Here is a 25,962-nt window from a genome sequence, read left to right as displayed (position 1 = left end):
GCACTGGACGAAGCACCAGAGCTCCTGGATGAGTGAGTTTCCATCCCGGGGAGCTTGTTTGAAGTCTCTCAGCAGTTCATAAGACTCATGGTGGGCGGGGGGGAAGGGGGGGTCTGTAAAATGCATATTCCAGGACCTAGCCCACCTCCAGAGATTCTGCTTCAGTGGACCTGAGATGGACCACAGGATTTGCAGTTTATTGAGTCTCCTAAAGCTGCGGGGGGTTGGTGGACCTAATGAGAAGCATCGGGGTGGAGAAAACATGACTGTCCAATGGATAATCAGTGCTAAGAGAAGAAACAAGACTTAGAGGGACCCAAAGGAGGAGCAATCAGTTCTGTGGGGTTTGGTGTCAGAGAAGACTTCACAGAGGTGACATCTCAGCTCAGTAGGGGCTTGTCAGGTGGGGAAAAGGGTAGGGCTTTCAATACCACCAGCAAACGTGTTTTCTGCGGTTTGTGAGGATTTGAGGGGCAGAGTGGCTTATGGAAGGCCAGAAAGGCAGATAAGCCAGAGCCCAGAAAGTCTTGTTTGTTGTGTTAAGTTTATTTCTCTGTGATGGGGCACCAGAAATGATTAGGTTAGTGAGAGACAAGTCCGGATTTGACTTTTAGAAAGGTGATTTTGGTTTTACCATGGAGAATAGAAGGATGGCGGTGAGGTGGACTCCATGGAGTCCTGAGAGGAGACCGTGGTCGTGATCACAGGTGAGCTGTGATGAGAAGGCAGCCAGTGGGGTACAGATGGAGAGCAGGGGACGGATGTGGCGAGTGAGGTACCTGGTTTGGAGCATGCGTGACATCCACCCACATTCGCAGTAGGGTATAGATTTAAGTGGAGAGTGGGAAAAAGCAGGAATGAGTTTTAGGTCAAGTGTATCTAGTAGAGACGCCAGTGAACAGTTGGAATTTTGGAAATCCCACTAAAAAGGGAGATTGAGCTTTGTTTAGAAATTTGCAAAACTCTGCTGTCTTGGTGGTAATTGAAGGTGTGGGTGTAACATGAGAGTTCTCAAAAAAAAACTTAACGTAAAAAAAGGGGGACATAGGATTATAACCTCAAGAAATAGGACCCCAAGAAATAGCAAGATACAAAGGCTGGGCAAAGATGGAGAAGCCACCTGAGAGAGTTTCAGAAGGGTAGTTTAGAGATCTGTGACAATTTTGATGACAGTAACCTTGAAGAATCTAAGACAAAAAAATTAATGCTAGCTGCCCTTTATCATTTTTTTTTCTCTTCCACTTACCACAGGGACTGACATCAGTTTTGTATCACTGATTAACAATCATATGCAATGGTATAACAATGAAAAACAAGTTATAGGAGCATCTCGCTATCAAATGTCAAGTCAACTCTGGGGATCAAAGACAACAGATTTTTTTTTTAATCTCATCATTAATTCAAGAATCGTTTTTACAGTATCTACTTTGTGCTTGGTACTGAGCTAAGTGTGGATGACGGAGAGGTGGATAGGTCCCTGCCCTCAATGAGGTTACCGTGGTTCCAGGACGTGTTATGCAAAAGGAGCATCGCACATAATAAATGATGGTGTTCCAAGTGTCCCATGTGCCTCTCTCAAGGGGGCACAGAATGGGGAGTGTCACAAAATGAAAACATAGAGTATAGCAGAGATAACACTGATTGGGGAATTCAGAACTGAGAAACAACTGCGAGGCAAAATGGGTTTTATTTATTTAATTTTTGGCTGCGTTGGGTATTCGTTGCTGTGCGTGGGCTTTTCTTTAGATGCCGTTCGCGGGGGCTACTCTTTGTTGCGGTGCGCGGGCTTCTCATTGCGGTGGCTTCTCTTGTTGCGGAGCACGGCCTCTAGGTGCGCGGGTTTCAGTAGTTGTGGCACATGGGCTCAGTAGTTGTGGCGCACGGGCTTAGTTGCTCCGCGGTATGTGGGATCTACCCGGACCAGGGCTCGAACCCGTGTCCGCTGCACTGGCAGGCGGATCCTTAACCACTGCGCCACCAGGGAAGCCCAAAAATGGGGTTTTAAAACAATATAGTCAAAGAAGTAAAACATAAGGTTTTGCTGTAAAGTGAAGAGAACACCAAAGCTGAGTTCTAGTCCTGCTACCGCCTCTGCTAGGCAGCCTTCATCTTCCTGGGCACGGCTCTGTCCTCTAGGAACCTACAAGCAGGAACCTTAAGAGGCTTCTAATAACGGCCCCCACCACAACCTTCATCCATTTGTTCCAGGTGCTTCCAATAGGTGATCTCTCAGAGGGCCTGAGCCAGGAGTCAGCAGCAGGAAGGAAGGAAGCACACTGCCTCCCCAGGTTTCAGAGAAATTAGTTGTTGTGGGGCGAATTCCCGCGCAGTAGTGTTGTGGGTTTTGTTTTGTTTTGTTTATTGCTTTTGACGGGATCAGATGGTTCATTTCCAAAGAGAGGCAGAAAGAATTATGTCCTATTTAAGAGCAAGGGTCTCGGATCTGCTTAAATTCTGGATTTGCCTCTTATCCCCTGGGTGACCTTCGGCAATTCATTCCACCTCTCTAAGCCTCGGTCTTTGTTACCTAAAATTTTGGGATAAAGATAGTACCTCACAGGGATGTGGTGGGGATTAAAGGATAATGTATACAAACCCCAGAGCACTGGGCCGGGCACACAGTCGTTGGTCAAAAAAAAAAAAAAAAGGAATCCGTTGATCCAACGAATGCTAGCTATTGTTATTAATAACATCGATGAAGAGCAGTGGACGCACAAACAGCAGTCCCTTCCCTCCCGAATCTCCGCCAGGCACAAAGCCAGCGTCCTAGAACTTAAAGGGACTTTCGATGGGTGGGACCCCGGAGTCCCTGGCGAGGGCGGAGGCGGTGAGATCTGGGGTGGGCAGCTGTCTCCGGCAACCAGAAGGTCCCAGGGACCCCACCCTCGGCAGGGCTGGTACCCGAGCCGAGAGCCTGCTCTCCGGCCCGTGGCGTCTCGAGGGGCCGGTTCTGAGGCGGGAGCGGGAGAGAGAGGGGAGGGGCGACCGGGGGAATGTCCCCGCCTCTCTCCCCGCTTCCATAAATCACCGCAGCCGCAGCGGCCGCCGGGCCGGGAAGTGCACGGAGTCGGAGCGCAGCGTGGTGGCACCAGACACCTCCCTTTCCCCCGTCGCTGGCTTTCTTTCTTTCAGTGTGCTTTTTTTGTTTATTTGTTTTTGTTTTTTTAAACCTCCCCCTCTCCCGCCTCTCTCGGGTGGCTGCCCCAGCATAGCAGCCCGATCGCCGCTCCTCCTCCGCGGGTGCAGCCGCCCGCCCTCGCCGCCGCCGCCGCCTCGCTCGGCCGGGACCCGCGGGAAGCGAAAGCTCGGCGGCTCCGCCTGTCAGCCCCGCGGCCACAAACCCGGTGCGGACGCCGCAGCTCTTCCAGCCGTCCGCCGCACCGCGGGGGCCGCGCCGGCGCCGGGGTCCCGCGGACGGCTGGGGCGGCCGCTTCCTCTCCCGCCGCGGCCACCGGGGCCCGGAGATGGTGGCCGCCCGCGCTCCCGCGCCGTAGCTGGGCGCCCCCTAAGTTCGGGAGCCGCCGCGGCGCTGAGAGGCGGCTGCAGAAGGGCGAGAAAGTTTTGCCGGGTGCGCGGAGCGGGCCCTGGGCGCACCTCACGGAGCTCCCTCCCCGCTTCCCGGCGCCTGGAGCCCGTCGGCGGGGAGTGGGGGTAGGCGGCATGGCCCGCGAGCCGGAGGAAGAGGAGGCGGCGGAGGCGGCCGCCCTGGCCCGCGGGGGTCGGGGCTCGCTCGGCCGGGCTGGGGCGCGGCGGCCGCCCCTCTGGCTGCTCTGCCTGGCCGCGGGCTGGCTGCTGGGCGCCGGGGCCGACGCCGACTTCTCCATCCTGGACGAGGCGCAAGTGCTGGCGAGCCAGATGCGGAGGCTGGCGGCCGAGGAGCTGGGGGTCGTCACCATGCAGGTAAGGGCCCCCCCCATCGCGCCCGCGAACTTGCCAGGCATCCCGCCTATCTCCTCCGCTTAGAGCCCGGTCCCATCCCCAGTACAGGTCCCCTTAAACGAGCACCGACCTCGCTGGCATGCACAGAGCCCCCTTTGCCCCGGACACCTCCGCCCTCCCCATGGACCCCCTGACTACACACCAACTCCTCTTCCAAGCACTCGGGTCCCCTTCCCTTTCTCCTCTGCAGAAGCCCCTGCCCTTTGCACAGACCCATTTTCCCCGCCCCCCGGCACAGTTCCATTATCTCGGCAAGGATTCTCAGGTTCCCTCGCACCTCCTTTCCTAATTTGCACGCATTTCCCCGCAGTCTTTTTTACCCCTCCACCCCTGCAACTCCCCTTCCGACTTTGTGTACCCATCCCAGGACAGTCGGTCCCGCCTGGCCCGGATGATTTTCCGAGACCCCCAGTGTACCCCCTTGATCACCTCTTCGGATCCCCCAGACCTAGGCGCTGCAGTGGGCGCCGGGAGGGGAGGCATCGCTGCGTGCGCAGCAGCTCCGGGGCCACCTGGGGTCCCGGCTGAGGGCGGCCGGGAGAGTGAACTCCGCGCTCCCTTTCCCCGCCCGGGTGTATTGGGGGAGGGGCTGGCCTGGTAGACTCCGGGTAGATTCCCGACTCGTCCTGTGTGGTGGACTTTTTTTGTTGTTGCTTTCCGCTGTCGCTGTTGTCGGTTGCGCGCTGTCGGCTGTTTTTGTTTTGTGTATGCCTTTTGGGGAGGAAAAAGGGAGCACAGTGAATAAAGTTACCATTTCTCTAAATTGTTTACCAGGTCCGTCCTCCCCAGGAGAGGAAGGGGGCTAAAGAAAGATTGCCCGAGGCTAGTAAGGAATCCTGAAGATGTTACTAATAACCAATAGTAGTAAAAAATTGCTAAACAGAAACCACCTGGAGATTCTATCGCGCCGTTATTTTAACCTCCTTGGCCCACTAGTTTAGGAGGAGAGGTTGAGATGACATTCCGAGTCTGAAACCTTTGCTATAACATTCTTCCGTAAAATAACCTCATCCTCTTCTTATGTCTTCTAAAAATAATAACGGTGATGAATGTGGTCTTCGAAAGAGCGAAGTTTCCAGGAATGTGTTGTTGGAATAGGTTTCTGATTTCGATTCTACTGTGACAACCCTTCTACCTCCCACCGGGAGAGGTGTTTTAAAGTCACTTGGGACTCAGGTTTCTGATGTCCTTTTTTTTTTTTTTAAACCTCTCTCCCTAACCCTACGCCCCCTCCCCCCACGCCCCAGTCTCCTTCCAGGATGATACAGTTTTCCTAAAGCTAGTTCCACAGACCTTTACCGCTGTAGTGAAAGACTGTAGGGTTTTTTGTTTTGTTTTAGGAGTGAGGTGAGGCTGAGGAGTGGATGGTTTGCTTGAATGGCAATACTGCGTTTATTTGCAGGCACCGGCCCTGAAGTACAATAGAGTCCGATTTTTCTTCATGTGCATAATAGTAGACAAGCTTTTAAGATACGTCGTTTAACTTTTCTATGCAGATCTTTTAGGCTCAGATTAAGTTATAATTTTTTCCATATGCGTTTTCTGATTTCTGAGGATTGCTGACAGAGATCTTAGGAGTGAAGTGACCTTTAGAGGAAATGAACTAAAATGTTAGGGATAAACGAGGATTTCTTTTTCCACTGATGAATGTTTCAATTCAGAGGACAAATAATTGTCTTTTTGCATAGAGACCCTCTTTTAATAAAGGAAATTTAATACGTTGCAGTTTTGGACTATGTTTGTAAGATTAGCAGGCATTTATCACCTTCATCCCATCACCAGGGCTGGACAAGGAACCTCAGGGGTTTTTTCCCCCTTCACCATATAAGCTAAGGACTAGCTTTTTCTAAGATGCTGACAGCAGTTTTACTGTTTCTCACCCGATCCTTGACAAAAGGTGAAATCGGATCCCAACACATTGTCATTCAGGTAGGGATCCAAAGCAAATGTAGTTTTAAAAGGCTTCCCTGTTGAAAAGGAGACACTTTAGAAAAAAAGCTCTGATCAGTGGGGGGTTTGTGCCCAAATGGCCCTTTATCTCCTCCCAACTGGCCTCTTTTAACACCTTTGCAACCTCATTGTGGAAACTGGCCTCCTGGGGACAGGGTTTTGTCTGGCAAAATGTGAAGTGGCTTCTCTCCTTTTTTGAAAGGAGCAGCACATACTGTATTTAAATTCTTCTTCTTGAGCTGTACATTGATCTGCCACTTGCCTCCTTCTGCGAAAATTGGGGAAAGGGTCTCTTTTCAATTTTGTTAGACTGTCAACTTTTGGGGGGAGGGAACACTTGTAAAAATCTAAGGCAGGTTAGATTTTTTTGCCCTTAGAACAAAGGTTTCGAGCCTCACATTTTCCTCCGTAAACCTCTGGGATTTTTTCAATGTGTCTGAAATTATATGGGTCTAGCTGCCTAAAGTGCAGATAATATAGTCCTCCCTTGTGACATGTTGGATTTTATAGCTGTGGAGCTAATCTGTTGCTCAGAGGCAGGTAGCCTCATTTGGGCATTAAGGTGAGCAGGGTCAAACTTCCATCTGTAGATACGAGGGGGTTGGGGAGAGATGATGTCTCTTTGCAGAAAAAGAATGTCCTCTCTTGATTAAGGGATTGACTCTTCACTTGACCTTGGCATTTCCAGTACAGTGCAGACCTTTCAGGACAGAATCTTCTTTGACAAGAAACTCTCTGTAGGTCAGTTTATACGTGAAAAGCCTATTTCCAGACTTCAGTTGCTGCTGCTGAAATTCTCCAAGGACCATTTTTAATTTTGAGAAATTGCCAAGTAGCCTTCCAAGGAGGCCTGTTGCCGCCTCTGTCACAGGACAGGCACAAGGAGTAATTTTACAAAAACAAAACCCAGACCTTCTTTCAGCACTGTTGTTTCCCATGGCATAGTTTTTGTGCTTGTTGATAGAGAAGACAGTTTGAAAAGCGATCTATCTTAAAGATTTTCTTGGAAAGGTTTTCTCATGGAGGCTGCCTGCTCTTTTTTTTGTTGTTGTTGTGGTGGTGGTTCCTTTTTAGTAATGGACAAAATTAAAACAAAACAAAACAAAAACTCTAAATGATCTGCACCAGCTAATTTTGCCAGTGCCCTGGGAAAGCTGCCGCTGAACACTGCCCCCCTGGCAGCAGACCCCATACGTCATGGGTAAAAGTCAAAAACCTAAAATCATCATCTCCTCAGGGCTCTCGTGGAGTGAAGCCATCAACGTTGAGATCTAGGGAGCAGAGAGTGGCTGTGTCCAGGGAGGCTTGCCTCTGCTTTTTCATTCATGCAACAAGTTTTAATCGAAGAGCATTGTAGAGTGGAAAGAACTCCACATTGGATATTTGGAAACCTGGGTTCCAGCTCTGCCACTTGAGAAGTTGGGTGACCTTTATCTGCACACCTGGAAATGATGATTCTTCCTAGAGATCCGCTCTGTGGACCTAATGGCAGTAGTGTGTGTGAAGGCACCTGCTGATGTGAAGTTGGGGCTGGGAACTGTTGATGGACGTGGTTGTTCTTAAATGGAGAAATATTCCTTGGAATATTTCTGAGCACAGAGCATTATGCTAGCTGGGTGTTTGGGGGATTTACAGGGAGATATCGCAGCACAGCCCCTAAAGGAGTTTGCGACGTGCAGGCGGAGGTAAGGTTGCACAGGTAAAACAGTTAAGCAACAACGCCTGCTTGTTAGAAGGCATATCGGGCTCTGGGAGCCATTTCACCAGGCACTTATAAGGCCCATTTAACATTATATGACAATACAGGCTTCCTAACAGCAAGGGCCTGGCACACGTCCAGGGTGCCCGCCTTGATGTTAGCTCTAACTCAGCTCTGCTGGGCTGGGCATAGTCACTGTGAACTTGGCAGACACACTAGCAGGTTGGTCGGACAGCTGCTGTATGGGGCTTGGAAGAGGGGTGGGTGAGGAGGGTCCTTCCAGCAGGGACAGAAGAAATACCAGAAGCACAAACTTGAGCTTGAACTCAAATTGAAGAAAGAGAAGCAGCCAGGACAGTCACGACTTCAGAAACCGAAGGGCGCTGTAGGGGTGAGGTGTTGACTGAAAATATAGAGCAGTGTTGTAAATAGTGGCTACAGCTGAAAGTGAAAAGGGAGGCCTTCTCTGTATGCCCTAGGACAGCATTACGTAAGTTCATTTTTCATATTGGCATACGTTCAACAAACTTTTGGGGGAGGCTTCTATTCTGTGAGGGGCCTTGGGTTAGGCTAAGCTGGGGATACAAGGTGAATAAGGCCTGGCCCAGGCCCTGAAGTTCTCAACTGATGATGCAGACAGATACAAAAGGAGGTGGTATGATACGGGGGCTAGGGAGAGGCAGAGAGGTGTTAGAAAGCAGTGGGCTAGTGCCATGGTAGAGAGAGGAACAGGGCATTATGGGAGTACAGAGGAGGGCTGCCGAAGCCCATCTGGTGAGGTAACGGAAGTTGGTTACTCCTCCCTTGGCCTTTTAAATGAACTGTCCACGCACAGAGGCCAGTCCTGCAAGCAGAAACAGCCTCAGACATTAAGGGTAACCAAATCGGTTCACCAGACATTTCTAATGCCCTTTGGTCGTACTGGACAAGGTAGCTGTTATATCTTAAGCACCTGAAAAGGGGGGTGGCTGTGACTCTTGTACCTCTGCATATGGCCACACGTCTTATCTCATTTCTTTGGCCATCACGCCCAGAGTTTCTGTGGTTATTGGACATAAACATCTTTGTGGCTCTACTATAACTGCGTGCTGATTTGCAGTTATGTTTAGGCAAGGTTGGCATTTGCCCCTTAATCATGTCCGTCATACCAGGAATGGCATGTTTTAGGATGATTTGAATGTGTACTTAGGCAATCGAGAATGTTTTAGGGATGAAATAATCACCTGTATTTGCAAATAACGTTGTTTGATTCTATGCCCCGTGCGCAGTGTAAGCCCTAGTGGGAAAACTGCGGCCTTGTTTTCTTCTGAGATTGAAGGTTTGGAGTAGAGGAAAATTGACCATTGGTGGATGACTTTGAGGTGAACTTGGTAAGAATGAGCGCAAGGAAAAGCATGTTGAATCACTTCTGAGGGACTCTCCCTGGTGTGCTTAGAACTTCCTCTCCTTCCTCTCCACTGATACCTGTCTTAGCTGGCATCGTCGCCTGTGCTTATGCTTTTCCTACCAGTCGTGCTTGAGCCTGGTGGGGTGTGGGGGAGGGGAAGGAGATGGTTTTACACTTTCTAACTTGGTGCTATTTCTGGTTGCTGCTTGAAGAGAGTTGCTTCCTTGAGCTTAAGTGGATGAGCAGACAGGAAACTTGTGGAACTCTGGAAGTTAGGTATTATGTGCAGTGGGATTTGTTTTGAATCTGCTTGAACCTGGTGTAAGAGTGTATTGGAAGTCAAAAACATATAAAGGGCGACAGTTTTGACTCAGCTAGTTATTAACTATGTCACTTCCAGCATGTTATTAAATCACCCTGAACTTGAGTGTCTTCGCACTTCATTTGGTTAATGGAGGGAAGTATCTTTGAGCACAAGGTCTAACATAGGAACAGTCAGTAAACAGAAATAAATATGGGACAATCTATTTAGTGCCAGGGCACAGAACCTGGAAGCAACAAACATGCAACTCCAGAGCCTTAATGAAACCGAAATCTAAGCTACATGTGGTCAGTCCTCTGGCCCAGGGGTTACCAAAGTGTGGTGCACGGACCTCAGGGATGTGATGCAAAACCATCCTTTGGGGCTTGTGAGGAAAGTATTAGACCTGCTATTTATAGTTATTTATTTACTTTTAAGCTTTCTAAATGCAGAGACTTGAAAAAATATACAGAAGTAAGGAGAATAGCATAAGAATGTTCCTGTACCTCTCACCCAGCTTGAATAGCTATCAACTTGTCACACTAGTTTCATATCTGCCTCTGCCTCCACATGCTCTTCGCCTCCCCCGCAGATTATTTTGAAGCAAATTCCAGGTATCACAGAATTTCATCCATAACATTTTTATTGCATCCTTATTTAATTTCTATATTCATGTTTTATAATATGCATAATATATTGCTGCACTAGTGTATAGAATTTGCAATCCATAAATACAAATATTTTGGAGGATATATACTTATAATTTCTTTTATAATGATGTGCCTGAGCAAAATGATCACTGTGTCCCCTAGCCCTTTACAAATAGGTAGTACCTTTGCCCAGCAGCCTCCTTTGCCTTCCATATGTAACGCCTAAGATTCTTTTGCATCTGACCCTCATTTTCATGCCCGGCTTTCCCCACGAGGCTGTGAGCTTCCATGTTTTCTCAGTGGCCAGCTTATAGTCTGAGCACATGTATTTGACTGATGCGCCACAGGCCCCGTCTTCTTACTCCTGCTTTGTCCCTCTTGCAGAGAAGGAAGGCAGGAGTGAGAAAGGAACAAGGCAAAATAAGCTGCGAGGGAGGAGGGGAGGTTGAAGAGGAAAAGCTGATTATATATGTAATTGTCTTCTGATGAGTCTGTCAGCAGATATTCCCTGGGTGCCTTGTTGCAGAATCAGAGGCTGGGAGAGTGCAGGGAAAGTATAGGATACCCAGTGCTTTCCCTCCAAGAGCTGTGTCTCACCAGAGAGGCTAAACCAACTTGAATAGGTCAAGGCAGTATAGAAAGAAATGCTAAAATATGGGATCAAGGTTACACCAGGGGGTTGCTAGCTCTGACGTTGCCAGGGGTCAGTTAGACAGAATGAGTGAGGCGGACCAGGTGTAGGTCAGTAGGGAACGGTGTTGGCTGTTGTAAACAGGAGGTCACTGATCGAGGCTGAAAGGAGGCAGCTGCTACTCAGCTTCTCCGATTGCTGCCCGGTGGCAATGAGGGTCCCGTGTTGCCTCCTGACTCACTTTTCAGGAGAAGCTGGGTATCTTGTTTTTAGATGAAATCTCTTGATTCTTAAAATGTTGGCAAACAATCCACATTTAAAAAACAAAACAAACAAACAAAACATTGTGTGGGCCAAAGCAAACATGCCTGTAGGCTGGATCGGGCCAGAGGCCACCAATTTGCGGTGTCTGGATTAGAATTATTCAGTGAGCTCCAGGAGACAAAATCAGTGCTTGTGTGTAAAGGTTATGGGGAAGCAAGTTTCTGTATGATAGGAAGGACAGCTTTCTGATAGAAGAGTTCTAAATTGGATTGCTTTAGGAGATGAGCTCCCTGTCATCCTAATTACTTAAGCAAATGGTCATCGAATGTTTATTTGGTGCCAGGCACTATGTTCGTTCTGAGGCAGCCATCGGTTAATTTCCAAGGCAGTGAATGGTATGAGAAAGGAGGTTCCGGATGCTTGGAGAAAGTATGTCAGAGATGTTAACCCATTTGGGGGGTGCAGAGGGATTCAGAGAGTGCCGTTCCCAGAAGTCTCCTTTGTGATGACGCCTTCAAGGAGTGGAAAAACGGCCTTAAGATTTGGAGTTTAGAGAGCTGGAGGGAAGGAAGGGTGCAGGAAGAGGTCAGAGAAGTAGACAGAAGTCAGGTAGTGGGTCCTTGGATCCTTCATGTCTGTCGAGACACATGGCAGGTAACAGAGCACCCAGTTTATACCAGCTTAAGCAAGGAAGTAAGTACTGCCTCATGCAATTGGACAGTCTAGGGGAGATCTTTGGGCAGGGCTAGATGAGGGCTCAGTGTGGCCGTACCCTCCTTCCCTCCATTCTCATAGGTTCTCCCCTTTGTTTCAACATGGCTGGCAGTGGCTTCTTAGTGTTTGAGTTGAGAACCAGCTGCTGCTTGTGCCCGAGTCTCTTGTCTTTGGAGGAGATGTGCTCTGGGCAGGGGTGGCGGGGCGTGGCGGGGGGGAATAGGAACCTGGAGAAATGAGGAACTTGGTGCCTAGAAAGCTCAGCTGAAGTGATTTAGGATTCAGGCACCATTAGCAGCCACCACATCCCATGGCCTGCTCCGTACCTAGGTTCTGTCTCCCCCAGTACAGTTCCGGGAGGGCCTGCTTTGCGGTCTCCCTGCTTCTGGCCTGCACACGGGCTGGCTGGCCTCTCACTGTGGTCCTGTGGCCTGCCCTGAGGGGCTGTACAAACTCAGCCTCAGCAGGCCTGCCCTGGGCATGCCTTTTCTCCCTGACCTGTCAGATCCACGGATCACCGGGTGCCATGAGAACTGGGAAGAACTAGAGAGAAAGTCAGACGGACCTCTCGCATTTTACAGATGAGAAGCGGAGGCCCACTGGAGAGTGGCTCTCTGGAGCTTACAGCAGTAGTATGTGTGGTAGACTTAGAACTCAGGTCTTCGTTTTAGGGTTCTTGCTTTTTGACCTTTTTCACAGTTCTACCCCATGGCAGCTCCATTTTCCTACAGAAGATTGTCTTAAAATGGAAAGGAAACTTGACTTAAGAACCTTTCCATTCCTCTTTTGAAAAAAACTGGCTTATTTCTTTTATGGTTGAGAACTTAAAGCTGATAGTCTAATTTGACAGCTAACTGGGTTTTGTTTTGTCTGTTTGTTTGTTTTAAAGCTACTTAAATACCTAGAAGTCAGTGAGCCACTGAAGAAATACAAAAATTCTGAGACTTACCACAATGTTTTTAGATATTTTTTAAAAGAACAAATTTAAGTGGTCAATAGCTATTTATAATTGTGAACCTGTACCACCAAAATAATTTTTAATTAAAAAGATAAAGCAGAAAAAGAAAACAGAACTTGAAGGGAGGAACAACTTTGGTTTTTTGGTATTTATATAAAAGCTACAGAAGGAAATTACACCTGTAATTTTCAGGCAGAGTGCTATTTTAGAATTGAATTTTGGGACTGCATATCTCTCCCCGGTTATTCGAAGTATGAAGTTCTTTCTTTTTGTGAAAATTGTAATAGTATCATTACTTTGGAGGGGTTGTTTGTTTGATTTGATAATGAAACAAAATAAATGTCATTTGAATGCCTCTTTACCTTGCCCACTTTGTTCTGAATTCAAAAGAAGTTTTCCCTTACTTCAGATTTACATAGTCACATGATTTCTCAGTTAATTACAGTTAGAAAAGTTCCAACACCCAAGTACCAGCCTGGGTCCACTCCATATATCCCTGGAAATAGTGTCCTTTATTGTCATTGTAGTAGAGAAGCCAGTGGAGGAAATTCTTATCCATTGTACATGATAACCTCCTGGTTCTGTTCCAACCATAACAGTTATTTTAAAGGCTCGGTCAAAGCCCAAGACTCCAGCACTTTTTTTTTTTCTGGATTCCCCTTGGATATATTTTTTTAATTTTATTTTTTGCATTGAGTATTTGAAAAGATACTTCGAGGCCCTGGTAGAGGGGCAGTGAAAATCGGCAAGCCAGTGAGAATGAACCTGAATTTTTAATTAGGCTTTGAGTTGTTTCTGCAAAGTGTGGAGACATCATTAGTGATGTAAGTCTTGTTGCGTTAGCAGAGACTGACATTTCACTTCAAACGGGGAGAGTGCAGCTGTCCTGTGCAGATAAAAGTTGCCAAGTGCAGAATAGCAAGGTGGATTGGTAGATAATTAGCTGTCCCACATTACTGCAGTGTGGAAGAAGCCCGCCAGTCATGGACAGGAAGGAGGAATTATTAGCGGGAGAAAATCCAAGTGTGTCATAAAGCACTTTGGAATCACTTCAGCTGTGGCAGAGCTGATAAGGAGTATGTTAAGGAAACAAGACAAACTGAGTCTAGTATATGATGGCCAGCTTTCTCTCTTTTTTTTTTAAACAAATCTTAATTCAGAAGAGGAATAGCCAGAAATTAATGATCCATAAATACTCTGAAGTACAGATTCATCAGTCTGCCCTGACTCTGCATATAAAATAATTAACCAGCTTAGAATAGTCTTCATAGTTCCATGTCACTTGAAAATAAAGTAAGGATTCTAAATAGGAAAAAAAAAATCACAGGGAGACCATAAAGCCTTAACAATTACAGTTCTGTGTATAACCATGAAAAGATATTTGAAGAAGAAATTTTGAAGTCTGTCACCTCCCTGATATGTGTTACAGTATTTATAAGTGGTTTGAGGATATTTTTATGTCCTTATGGGTGGTGCACGTTTTAAAAGTTTTGCTGTTATCTTCGCATTCATCTCTGGGAATGAGCAGTGTAGAAAGACCTGTTGGGTTTCTTATCAGACATTTGCTAATTCACATGAAACTTCATGGGATTTTTTTCTGTCCACTGGATTGCACCCCGGGCCCCTATCAGGATCCTGGACGCCGTGTCCTAATTCCACCCATGTTTCTTGATTGGCTTTCTCCAAAGCCTGTGCTTCTCCTGGCAGCCCAGGGACAGGAGGTGCTAAAGTACTCAAGGTGCTGCGTTCTGCTTGGATGGTGTCCTCTCTGAATGAGGGCTACGCTTGGCTGCTGTAGGAGAGCCAGATTTCTGCTTTTTGCTGCTTGTCTGCTCCCTCTCTCGGTTGTTCCTGCCCTGAGCAGTTTTGGAGAAAGCCTGGAGAACTGAGGTTTTTGGCAATCTTGGCTATTGGATCCAGAGCAGGTTTCACTGACCCTACGTGAACTGGGGATATTTGCCCCTTTTGTAGTCCTTGGGGGGGGACTAGACTGTGTGCTGACTTGTGAACCTTTTCATTTGTTATGAGTTGATATCCCAGAGTTAGTGTAAATTCAGATGACCAAGGAGGCCTGGAAATTTTTATTTGCATCCATGTGTAATCAGTTAACAAATGGGGGCAAGAGTTGCGAACAGTAAAGCTTTGTGCGGATGAGGGCTATTAGAGTGTGCGCTCTCACAAGAAAGAGCCCGGATTTATTCATCTGTATAGTCCTGGTCTGTTAACACAGCCTCTGGCACATGGCGAGCACTCAAAAAAGGCCTGAACTGCTGAAATTGTGTGGTCATCTTTAAACAGTAGATTTTGTAACTTTCTAATACTATTCTGAATTTAGCTTTTGCGACTGTTTGTTTCATTACCTAGTCTAGACTTAAGTGAAATATCTTGAGCCTACACTTGCTACTAAAGATTTAACGTGTTTCGGATGAGTGACAGTGTCTAGCAGAGTAAGCACATCAAGACTCTAAGTATTAGTTGGTTCTGATGTCTAATTTCTTCATGTTAGAGAAAGCTTAGGTATGTATATCGGGGCCACTTAGGAATATAAAAAATACAAACGTGTGTGTGTACTTGCAAATTATGTACTTAGAGCTACTTAATCCTAGAGGTTAAATTCATCAGTTAGTTCATTTAACGAATATGTATTGAGCACATACTATATGCCAGGTACTGTGCTTGGATTTGAGTTCGTGGTTAACACAAGAGAGACAGGATCTCTACTCTTACAGAGTGTACCACCTACTAGGGGAAATAGACATTAAAGAAGTAATCATATAAATAAACATAAGTGATACACTTTTTGAGTAATGTTATGAAGGAAACAAGGATTATTAGAAAGACACCAGGGAGATCTTTTAAAAATATGTCAGATATGTTGCTTCTCTGCTTAAATCTCTCTAAAGGCTCCCATCTGACTCAGAGTAAAATCGAAAATTACAGTGGTCTTCACAGCCAGTGTGATCTGGCGCCTTATATCTTTGTGGCCTTATTTTTTATCTCCCCTTCACCCCCCAAGTTCCCACCCCCCCACCCCTGCCCCAGTTCCCGACACACAATGTTCCTCTAATGCTCCAAGCACACACTTGCCCCAGAGCCTTTGTACTTGCTCTTCCTTTTGTCTGGGAAGAGCAAAAAAACTTTTCCTGCCCATCTTCTTTAAAACAGTATCCTCCCTTGCCTCTCCTTACTCTGCCACCTTACCCCATTCATTTTGTTTGTCATGCCCCTTAAGTTCCCACAGGTAAGCTTTGTATTATTCACTTGTTTTCTTATGGAATGCTGCTTGGCATTTAGAATTACTCAACAAATACTTAACTGGATAAGGTGAGTGAGAGTGACAACTCTGGACTGGATGGCATGGGAAGGAATCAGAGGAGGTGATTCAAAGGAGGAGCCAGTCAGAGGAGAGGTGGGAGTGGGGCTAGCAAAAGAAGGGGGAGCCAGTCAGGGAGGGCAAGGGCTAGCATTGGAACAGAGGCAAGAGCCTTTGTAGAGGTCTTGAGGCCAAATTTTGGCATACTTAAAGAACTGAAAGATAGCCAGGTGGCTGACTTATTAGCCTGCCAGCAGAAAGATGATGCAAATGAGGAATTTGAACCTTATTTCTAATCAATGCAAGTGTAATTGTTTCTCTATAACTCTTTTGATCATGCCTTTACTGATAAGGACCCATTTGAAAGGTGAAGATGCACGATGAAAGACCCTGGATCTGTAGAGGTCTGGAGGTTGGAAAATCTGTGGCAGGTCATTTGTTTCTCTCCTGCAACAGAGGGAAGGAGAGAGGGAGGGGGAGAGGGGGTGGGAGATTACCGCTTCATGAAAAATTTAAATGTGGCTTCATTCTTCTACACCTATAAATTTAAAAAAATGCTCATACTTCCCATGTTATTCTTTTTCTTGGAAGGGGGGGAAAAACAGCTAGAGCAAACTCTGAATACAGCAATGAAGTCCTGCAGTAATGACTTAGATGTACTTTCCCCCCATTGTATTGCATTCATTCAGATAGATAGATAGATAGATTTACACACAGTAAAATGGACTGTTTTTTCTCCCCGCAGATAACAATGATCACTTTTTAATGGGGCCTTTAAATTTTAGATTGAAATCCTTGTGAAGTGGGTCGAACATTTTTTTCATTTTAATTTAAAAGTTGTAAAATGTACATAACATAAAATTTTTTATCTTCATCATTTTTAAGGGTGCAGCTGTGGCATTAAGTACATTCACATTGTGGTGCAGCCGTTACCACCATCTATGTCCAGAACTTTTTTGTCTTCCCCAACTGAAACTCTGTAGCCATTAAACAATAACTCCTCATTTCCCCCCCCCCCCCCACCCCTGGCAACCACTATTTACTTTCTACCTCTATGAATTTGACGACTTTAGGTACCTTGTATATGTGGAATCATACAGTATTTGTCCTTTTGTGGCTTATTTCACTTACCGTGTCTTCGGGGTTCATCCACGTTATGGCATGAATCAGAAGTTCCTTCCTTTTTACAAAACCGTAATTCAAAAAGACACACGCACCCCTAGGTTCATAGCAGCACTACTCACGATAGCCAAGAAATGGAAACAACCTCGATGTCCATCAACAGATGAATGGATAAAGAAGATGTGATACACATATACAATGGAATACTGTTTAGCCATAAAAGAGAATGAAATTTGCAGCAACATGGAGGGATCTAGAGATTATCATACCAAATGAAGTAAGTCAGAGAAAGACAAATATCATATAATATCGCTTATGTGTGGAATATAAAATACGACACAAATGAATTTATATACAAACCGACTCACAGACATAGAGAACAGACTTGTGGTTGCTAAGGGGCAGGTGTAAGGGAGGAATGGATTGGGAATTTGGGGTTAGCAGATGTAAACTATTAAATATAGAATGCATAAACAACAAGGTCCTACTGTATAGCACAGGAAACTATATTCAATATCTTGTGATATACATATACATATATATTCATATATGTATATATACATATATATTCATATATACACATATAACTGAATCACTTTGTACAGGAGAAATTGTAAATCAACTATACTTCAATAAAATAAAAATAAATTCCTTTTTTAAGGCTGAATAATATTCTATTGTAAATATATATCATTATTTTGTTTGTCCATTTATCCATAGATGATTCTTTGGGTTGCTTCCACCTTTTGGCTACTGTAAATAATGCTACTATGAACATGAGTGTATAGATACTTGTTTGAGTCACTGCTTTCAGTTCTTTTGGGTATATACCCAGAAGTGGAATTGCTATATCCTATGATAATTCTATGTTTAATTTTTGACAGAGAGTCATACTGTTTTCCATAGTGGCTGCACCATTTTACATACTTATCAGCAATTCACAAGAATTCTCATTTCTTCCCATTCTTGCCAACATTTTTATTTGTTTACAGTAGCCACTCTAATGGGTGTGAAAATGTACTCTTTTTGGTGTAGAGTTCCATGAAATTTGGTAAATGCACATCATGGAACTCTCACCACAATCCAAATACAGAAGTTTCATCACGCTTCAAAATTCTCTGTTGCTCGTTTTAGTCATTCCTTCCCCTCCCCCACTCCCCAACTTGCTTCGCCTGAAAACCATCTCCATTTCTAATTTGCTTTTTCCAGAGTGTCATATAAATGGAGGCATTACAGTATGCATTTTGAGTCTGGCTTTTTAAATTTAGTATAATGCATTTGAAATTCATCCATGTTATGTATATGAGTAGCTTATTCCTTTTTATTGCTGAGTAGAATTCCACTGTGTGGATGTACCACAGTTTGTCTATCCATTAACCAAATGAAAAACATTTGGAGTTACATCTATAAATATTCTTACTGTAAACATTCCCATACAAGTTTTTGTTTGAACATAATTTTTCATGTTTCTAGGGGCGGGATTACCATGTTAAGTGTATGTTAAACTTTGTTAGAAACTGCTAGTCTGTTTTCCAAAGGAGCTATCTCATGATGTATTCCCACTAGCAATGGATAAAAGTCCTGGTAGCTCCACAGCCTCACCAGAACTTGATTGGGTCAGTCATGTTAATGTTAGCCATGGTAAAATGTGTGAAGTGGTATCTCATTGTGGTCTTAAAGAACATTTCCCTAATGAGTAATGGTGCTGAGCAGTTTTTCATGTGCCTGTTTGCTATTAGTATATCTTTTTTGGTGCAATATCAAAACCTTTGCCCACTTTTAAATTGAGTTGTTTCCTTTTTTTTGGTTATTTTTTTTAAAAAAATGATTTACTGAGTTTTAAATTAAATTTGTAGATTTGTACAATGATTATTACCATCTAGTTTTATAACATTTTCATTACTCCTGAAAGTTCCTATGTGCCTGTTGTTGAGTTTTGAGAGGTACTTAGAAAAAATATTCAGAAGTACTTTTAATTTCCTTATGAGTGCCAAATTCTACTACAAGTTGTTTTTTTTTAATTTTATTTTTTTATGCAGTAGGTTCTTATTTAAATTATCTATATTATACATATTAGTGTATGCATGTCAATCCCAATCTCCCAATTCATCCCACCACCTCCACCACCCCCCGCCACTTTCCCCCCTTGGTGTCCATACGTTTGTTCTCTACATCTGTGTCTCTATTTCTGCCCTGCAAACTGGTTCATCTGTACCATTTTTCTAGGTTCCACATATATGCATTAATATATGATATTTGTTTTTCTCTTTCTGACTTCACTCTGTATGACAGTCTCTAAATCCATCCATGTCTCTACAAATGACCCAATTTCGTTCCTTTTTATGGCTGAGTAATATTCCATTGTATATATGTACCACATCTTCTTTATCCATTCATCTGTCCATGGACACTTAGTGTTGGAAGATTTTTAATCACAGTTTCAATTTCATTACTTGTGATTGGTCTGTTCATATTTTCTATTTCTTCCTGGTTTAGTCTTGGAAGGCTATACCTTTCTAAGAATATGTCCATTTCTTTCAGGCTGTCCATTTTATTGGCATGGAGTTGCTTTTAGTAGTCTCTTATGATTCTTTGTATTTCTGTGATGGCCATTGTAATTTCTCCTTTTTCATTTCTAATTTTATTGATTTGAGTCCTCTCCCTCTTTTTCTTGATGAGTCTGGCTAAAGGTTTATCAATTTTGTTTATCTTCTCAAAGAACCAGCTTTTAGTTTTATTGATCTTTGCTGTTGTTTTCTTTGTTTCTATTTCATTTATTTCTGCTCTGATCTTTATGATTTCTTTCCTTCTACTAACTTTTGGTTTTGTTCTTCTTCTCTAGTTCCTTTAGGTGTAAGGTTAGATTGTTTATTTGAGATTTTTCTTGCTTCTTGAGGTAGGCTTGTATAGCTATAAACTTCCCTCTCAGAACTGCTTTTGCTGCATCCCATAGGTTTTGGATCATCGTGTTTTTGTTGTCATTTGTCTCTAGGTATTTTTTGATTTCCTCTTTGATTTTTTCAGTGATCTCTTAGTTATTTAGTAACGTACTGTTTAGCCTCCATTTGTTTGTGTTTTTTACATTTTTTTCCCCCTGTAATTGGTTTCTAATCTCATAGTGTTGTGGTTGGAAAGATGCTTGATATGATTTCAGTTTTCTTAAATTTACTGAGGCTTGATTTGTGACCCAAGATGTGATCAATCCTGGAGAATGTTCTGTGTGCGCTTGAGAAGCAAGTGTAATCTGTTGTTTTTGGGTGGAATGTCCTATAAATATCAATTAAATCTATCTGGTCTATTGTGTCATTCAAAGCTCGTGTTTCCTTATTAATTTTCTGTCTGGATGATCTGTCCGTTGGTATAAGTGAGGTGTTAAAGTCCCCCACTATTATTGTGTTACTGTCGATCTCCTCTTTTATAGCTGTTAGCAGTTGCCTTATGTATTGATATAAGTTGCTTTTTTAAGTGACATTGTTTTCACAAGAAATTTGCTTTCACAGCTTAAAGAATAATGGTGCCCAGGATTAGAAAGAATCAAGTATAATCTAGGATAGATAAAAATCTTTAAAAGAGAATTCAGGAATTTTCAGTTCTTGTTTTCAGCAAGAAATAAAGCATTATATAAGAGCTTTGGTTAATGTGTCCTGAGTAGAGTTGTAGATTTAATCAGTCAATCTTAGTAACTATTGACTGACCTCCTGTACACCTCAGCACTGTTCTAGGTGTGGGGTACAGTGATAACCAGAACTCAGTCCCTGCCTTTGGGAGGCTTGCCTTCTGGGAGAGTGAGATAAATATTCAAGCATGCAAAAATTAAATCAAAATGACACTAGACCCTGATCAGTTCTGTGAAGGAGTTAAATTAGGCTGCTGTGCCATTTAGAGGAAGCCTCCTGGGGGAGCTGAGACTGAAATGGGCTTGGGAAGGTGGACCTGGGAGGAGCTGGGAGAAGGAGTAGGAAGCATAGGACCTGAGAGTAGAATGGGTTGGTGTGTTTGAGAGGCTGAAAGGAGGCACTGAAGGAGGGTGGGAGTGGAGGAGGAGGAGAGAGGATAGTTACAATGGGAACCAAAGAGTTTGGATTTTATTCTGGCTGAAATGGGAAGCCATTGGAGGATTTTAGGCAGAGAGTGACGTGGTCGTGATTGAATTTTGCTTTAGAAATATCCCTCTGGCTATTGGGTGCCTTGGTTGTATGTGGTGGGGATGGGGAAAGGAAGCAACGGAGGCAGGGAGACCATTAGAGTAATGAAGGTATGTGTTCTTCATGGACAGGTAGGTATTGCCACATTTACCTTTGTGATTTCATTTAAATATGATGAAACTGTGTTATTTAATGCTTTACATCAACAAAGTCCCACTGGACCAAGGCTGTGATTTGAAAGAAAGTAGGACAGGTGCCATAGAAGATCAATTCAAGAAAATAAGACTTTTCAATGTAGAATATATGAGACAGTGGTAATCTCTTTCCTATGTACAGACACTCTACCAAGTGATTGATCATCAAAGGCAGTTGAGATCTTAGCTTACCAGCTATGTAACTTTTGATAAGTCCTTTTTCCCTCTTCAGAGCCTCAGTTTTCTCACTTTATATATAGAAAAATAATACCTGCCTCAACCCTGGGCTGTTGTAAGGGTGGCCATGTGTGTATGTCATAGACCCCTCATTATCATCGTCTGTGGTTCTGTTCGGATGTTTTGAACTGCAAGTAACCACCCATCCTAACAGCCCATGAAACTGCCTTAAAGGATAAAGAGTTTGTTGGCTTAAGTAACTGAAAGATTTATATATAATGTGAACTTTCAGGCACTGTTTGATTAGAGGCAGGCTCCATTTGTCCACCCCCACCCCAATATCCCCCTGGCTCTATCACCCTCTAGGAGTTAGCTAACCTTCAGGCTGGCTTTGCCTGTAGTAAAATAAGGTCAGTGATCCCAGGTCTCTCTGGGGACATCAGACTCTTCAGAAGAGGACAACACCTCCCCTCTCTCTAGGAAGCCTTGGCTTCGTTCTGATTGGACCTTACTGTGGTTAGTGGAATAAAAGAGGATGGGATGACATTCCTTTGTGCCAGTTAGCTCCTGTTCCTAGAGCTGGGCATGGGATTGATTCCACCCACATCTCATGACAACTACATAATTGAGTGATTTGGACAACAAGAAGATAACACCAATGTTCACTACAGTTGTCTCTGTCATCGTTCCAGTGACAGTAGAATATGAGAATGATTTTCTTTATTTTGGCTGGTGTCTTATTTATGCTGGACTCCATCCTCCGGCCCCCCCCCCTTAAAAATTATTTACTGATCACTTACATGAAAAATAGGTATGGTATCATGTCAGTATGATGATCTGGGACTGCTTAATCTATTTGGTTAATAGAAGAATCCAAATCAATTCGTTTAGAAAGCAATTCTAATAATTTCTATATTAGAGTATCATTTTAGCTTTATGTGAGGTGATTATGGTTTGGAATTACCCATGCTGGTGGGAGTTTACATTTTATGAAGACTACCAATATATCTTAATATTTATAGACAGAATCATGTTTCTAAGCACCCGGTGGCAGATACTTTATAATTTGTGTTTTGCAAATTTTGGTTTTTTGACCAATCTCCATGTGCTCTTCCCTAATTTTTCTTGTTTGGCTGTGTCTGTTCCACAATGATGTTTAGAAAAGTCATGAAGAGAATTGCTACTTTAGGGTGTGGTAATTAAACAGCCTGCATTTAGTTCATTTAGTTATTGAAATGAAACAATAGTTAATATATTTTCAAGTGAATATAAATACAAAGTTTATTGAATTTTAATAAATAAATTTTGAGAGATTTATAGTTTGAACATAAATACAAAGTATTGGATTTTTAATAAATGATTTTTGAGAGATTTATAGTTATGAGAATAATTACCATCTATTTTGGACAAAGTTATCGAGAATCCATTGTTCACGGAATCTCATTTTGACATGGTAAAATATTATCAAGGAGGTAAAGTATGAAAAGTATCCTTTTTTAGTTTACCCTCCAAAAATCTGTCTTCTGTTTGAGTTGATTCAAGAGTTATAGGACTTGAATGTAACACAGTGAACTTCTTGTTGAATTTTCATTTAGCATGTTCATATATTATTGAAGTAAAGATTTGTGGTGCCAGTCCCAAAATATCTGACGTTGAATCAAGAGATGGAAAGCCTGCTAACATAACCGCCATTGTTCCTCCATCCATTCTTTTAATCCACTTAAAATGTGCATACAATCTATCAAGCAGTATGGCTTATTCAGAAATTTTAGGTACCTTCCATTTCATTAGAATTTCATTTTTATACATTGGTTCTCTTGGTTATGAGACTAAGATCAAAACTGTATAGACATTGGACTGTTTCTTTTTTTTATAATGGAGAGAGTCTTTTTTTTTTTTTAATTGTATTTATTTTTTGGCTGCGTTGGGTCTTTGTTGCTGTGCGGTCTTTCTCTAGTAGTGGCGAGCGGGGGCTACTCTTCATTGTGATGTGCGGGCTTCTCATTGCGGTGGCCTCTCTTGTTGTGGAGGACGGGCTCTAGGCGCATGGGCTTCAGTAGTTGCAGCACATGTGCTCAGTAGTTGTGGCATGCGGGCCCTAGAGCACGGAGGCTTCAGTAGTTGTGGTACGTGGGCTCAGTAGCTGTGGAGCACGGGCCTAGTTGCTCCATAGCATGTGGGATCTTCCCGGACCAGTGATCAAACCCTTTTCCCCTGCATTGGCCACAGGGAAGTCCCAGGACTGTTTCTTCTTAGTTTTCTCATCAGATTAGGATTCTATAGATGCTTTTTTCCCTCAAAACATTCATATCACTACATAACACCTTTTCAATTTAAGAAATGATTCTTGCAGCTAAACAATTTAACCAGGAAAATTGAGTAAACGATGAAATAAGTAATCCTTCATTTCACTATATTTAATGTCTACTACTAGTTAGGCGTTCTTGTAGATGTTGAAGACAGGAGTCAACAAAATACAATCCTGCTTGCCTAGAGCAGACATTCTACTGGGGTGATTAGTAAGCAGTCTGGGAACAGCAGGGAGACAAGGGTCAGTTCAGGGAAACTATGTGAATGCAATGGTCAAGGCTTCTGCCTGGTGGATGGGGATGGGTCACGTGGCCAAGAGGAATTGTCTGAGGGATTAAGTCTTTTCAGGCTAGTCTCTCCCAGGCCGCATTTCTTATTTATGGCATTTTTAGAAGACTCACAAGTGGCCTGTAAACAATTACTATGCTTTTACTCTTCCTCTGTGTGTTTCCTATAAACCCTTCCCTTGGATTTTTCTTTTTTACAACTCAGCTGCCTGGGATTTACCTCATTCTCCAATCTCCTAGCACTGTCTTGACAGGAAAGGGAATGCTTACCTTCCAGTAGGCTTTGTGGATGTGCTTCAAACTAAAAGTGATTTTTAAGTAGCAGAGGTGCTCCCAAAGGTGGCAAGAGATGTGAATAGTTCCAGCGATCCTCAGTTTACAAACAGTCTGGCTTCCAAAGCTCATTTTGAAGCCTGTTGTTTAGAACAACATTCACCCAGAGGGATTATATAAAAGCAGACCTAGTTCCCAGGCCAACTCACAAAAGCCTGTTTGGAGAAACTGGGATTTTAATCCAAGCTTTCTCACTGCCCTTCTGAGCCTCAAGTTCCTCACTGTAAAAATTGGGGGTACATTCATAATTGTTGTAGGATTATAAGAGAATATCTGGCACAATGCCTGATGCCAGAGGTCTCACAAAGTCTTAGCTTTTCTTTAGGAAGGAAGATGTTGCTGTGTGTTCAGAATTTCATGTTCCACCCCTCACTTCTAGATTTTTTGAGCAGCAGTGAGGGTCGTGGGTGTGTGTGGAGATGAGAAATGAGTAGGATAAATCGTCTGCGTTAGTAAGGGCAGGGAAGAGGAACGTGTTAGAATATGATTAGCTACTATTTATTGAACGTTTACTGTGCACTATGTACTGTGCCAAGCACAGGTTAAGTTTTGGCTGTTTTTATTTAACTCAGACATAGGCCAATGGATCAAGGTTTGTTGCCAAAATGTCTGTTCTTAATAGCTTTACCCAAAGTGAGTGGTTCTTCAGGTACAAATGGCTCTACTCAGCCTCTGCCCACTTCTATATATATTTTTTCCATTTAGCCCCTATCTGTAGATCAAGAATAACTATCTGGGGACATTTTTGTCTGTCACCAAGCTGTTTCAGCAAAAAAGAAGATGCTTTTCAAATTCCCAAAGGGCAGAACAGCCTTCTCTCTGGTACCGCAGGCCTGACTGGGCCTGGTTTCCTCTTGAAATGTCTCCCTGTGATGTTGTAACTTAAAAGATGGAGAACCGTTTGATCCAAGCCCAGGATTTGTTGGCTACAGGGTTTTTGTTAATAGAAAACACTCACACACCTCTAGGGGGAGAAATTAAAGCACATACTTCTTCCTCTTTGACCTTCGAACCCTTGCCATTTACATCAAACACTCGCAAAGAGGGAAGGCTAAATTAATAATCTGTGATAGCTCCCTCTCTAACAAGGCTCACTTTAAACTTGGCATTTTCTCCTCAAACTGATGAGTTTCCATCTTCTCAGAAGATGTATGTGCCCTTCAGACATCTGAGGGGCGGCAGTGCACTTTGTGGGAAGTACAGTGCTTTGCTAACACCGTGTTCTCCATTCGGCGAGTTTCAAAATTACTCTGTCTTTCAAGAACAATTACAAAGTGGTTGCACAAAGACTGAGTGACTTGGCTTCTGAGCCTCAATTTCTTTGTCTGTAAAATGGGGAGTACTAGCTACCTCAAAGGACTGTGGTGAACATCAAATAAAAGCATGTACCTCGGAGTGTTTTGTATTGTGCTTTTCAGATTTAATCTCTTATACTCGGGGTGTCCGCAAATGGTAATATAGGTGCAGAGTAATATTTTCTCTTTTATTTATTTAAAAAACTTTAAAAAAATGAAGTATAATTGATTTACAGTGTTTTAGGTGTATAGCAAAGTGATTCAGTTATACACACACACACACACATTCTTTT

The 25,962-nt window shown here is 43.6% G+C and overlaps 1 protein-coding gene across 2 annotated transcripts in view; it reads left to right on the top strand.

The window, feature by feature from the left end:
* The first annotated feature begins 3,549 nt into the window (after positions 1 to 3,549).
* The window catches only part of CACHD1 (cache domain containing 1), a 217,427-nt gene continuing 195,014 nt past the window's right edge, over positions 3,550 to 25,962 (top strand). For both annotated transcript variants that reach the window (XM_029229043.1, XM_029229041.1), the window contains exon 1: positions 3,550 to 3,900. In XM_029229043.1, coding sequence (XP_029084876.1) covers positions 3,661 to 3,900 — 240 coding nt within the window. In that variant the 5' untranslated portion in view covers positions 3,550 to 3,660. The remainder of the gene's footprint in view (positions 3,901 to 25,962) is intronic.

This window comes from Monodon monoceros, unplaced genomic scaffold, assembly GCF_005190385.1.
Source record: "Monodon monoceros isolate NGI ecotype Baffin Bay Population unplaced genomic scaffold, NGI_Narwhal_1 Super_Scaffold_18, whole genome shotgun sequence".
NCBI classification, from domain to species: domain Eukaryota; kingdom Metazoa; phylum Chordata; class Mammalia; order Artiodactyla; family Monodontidae; genus Monodon; species Monodon monoceros.
This window is presented reverse-complemented; position numbering and strand designations above follow the sequence as displayed.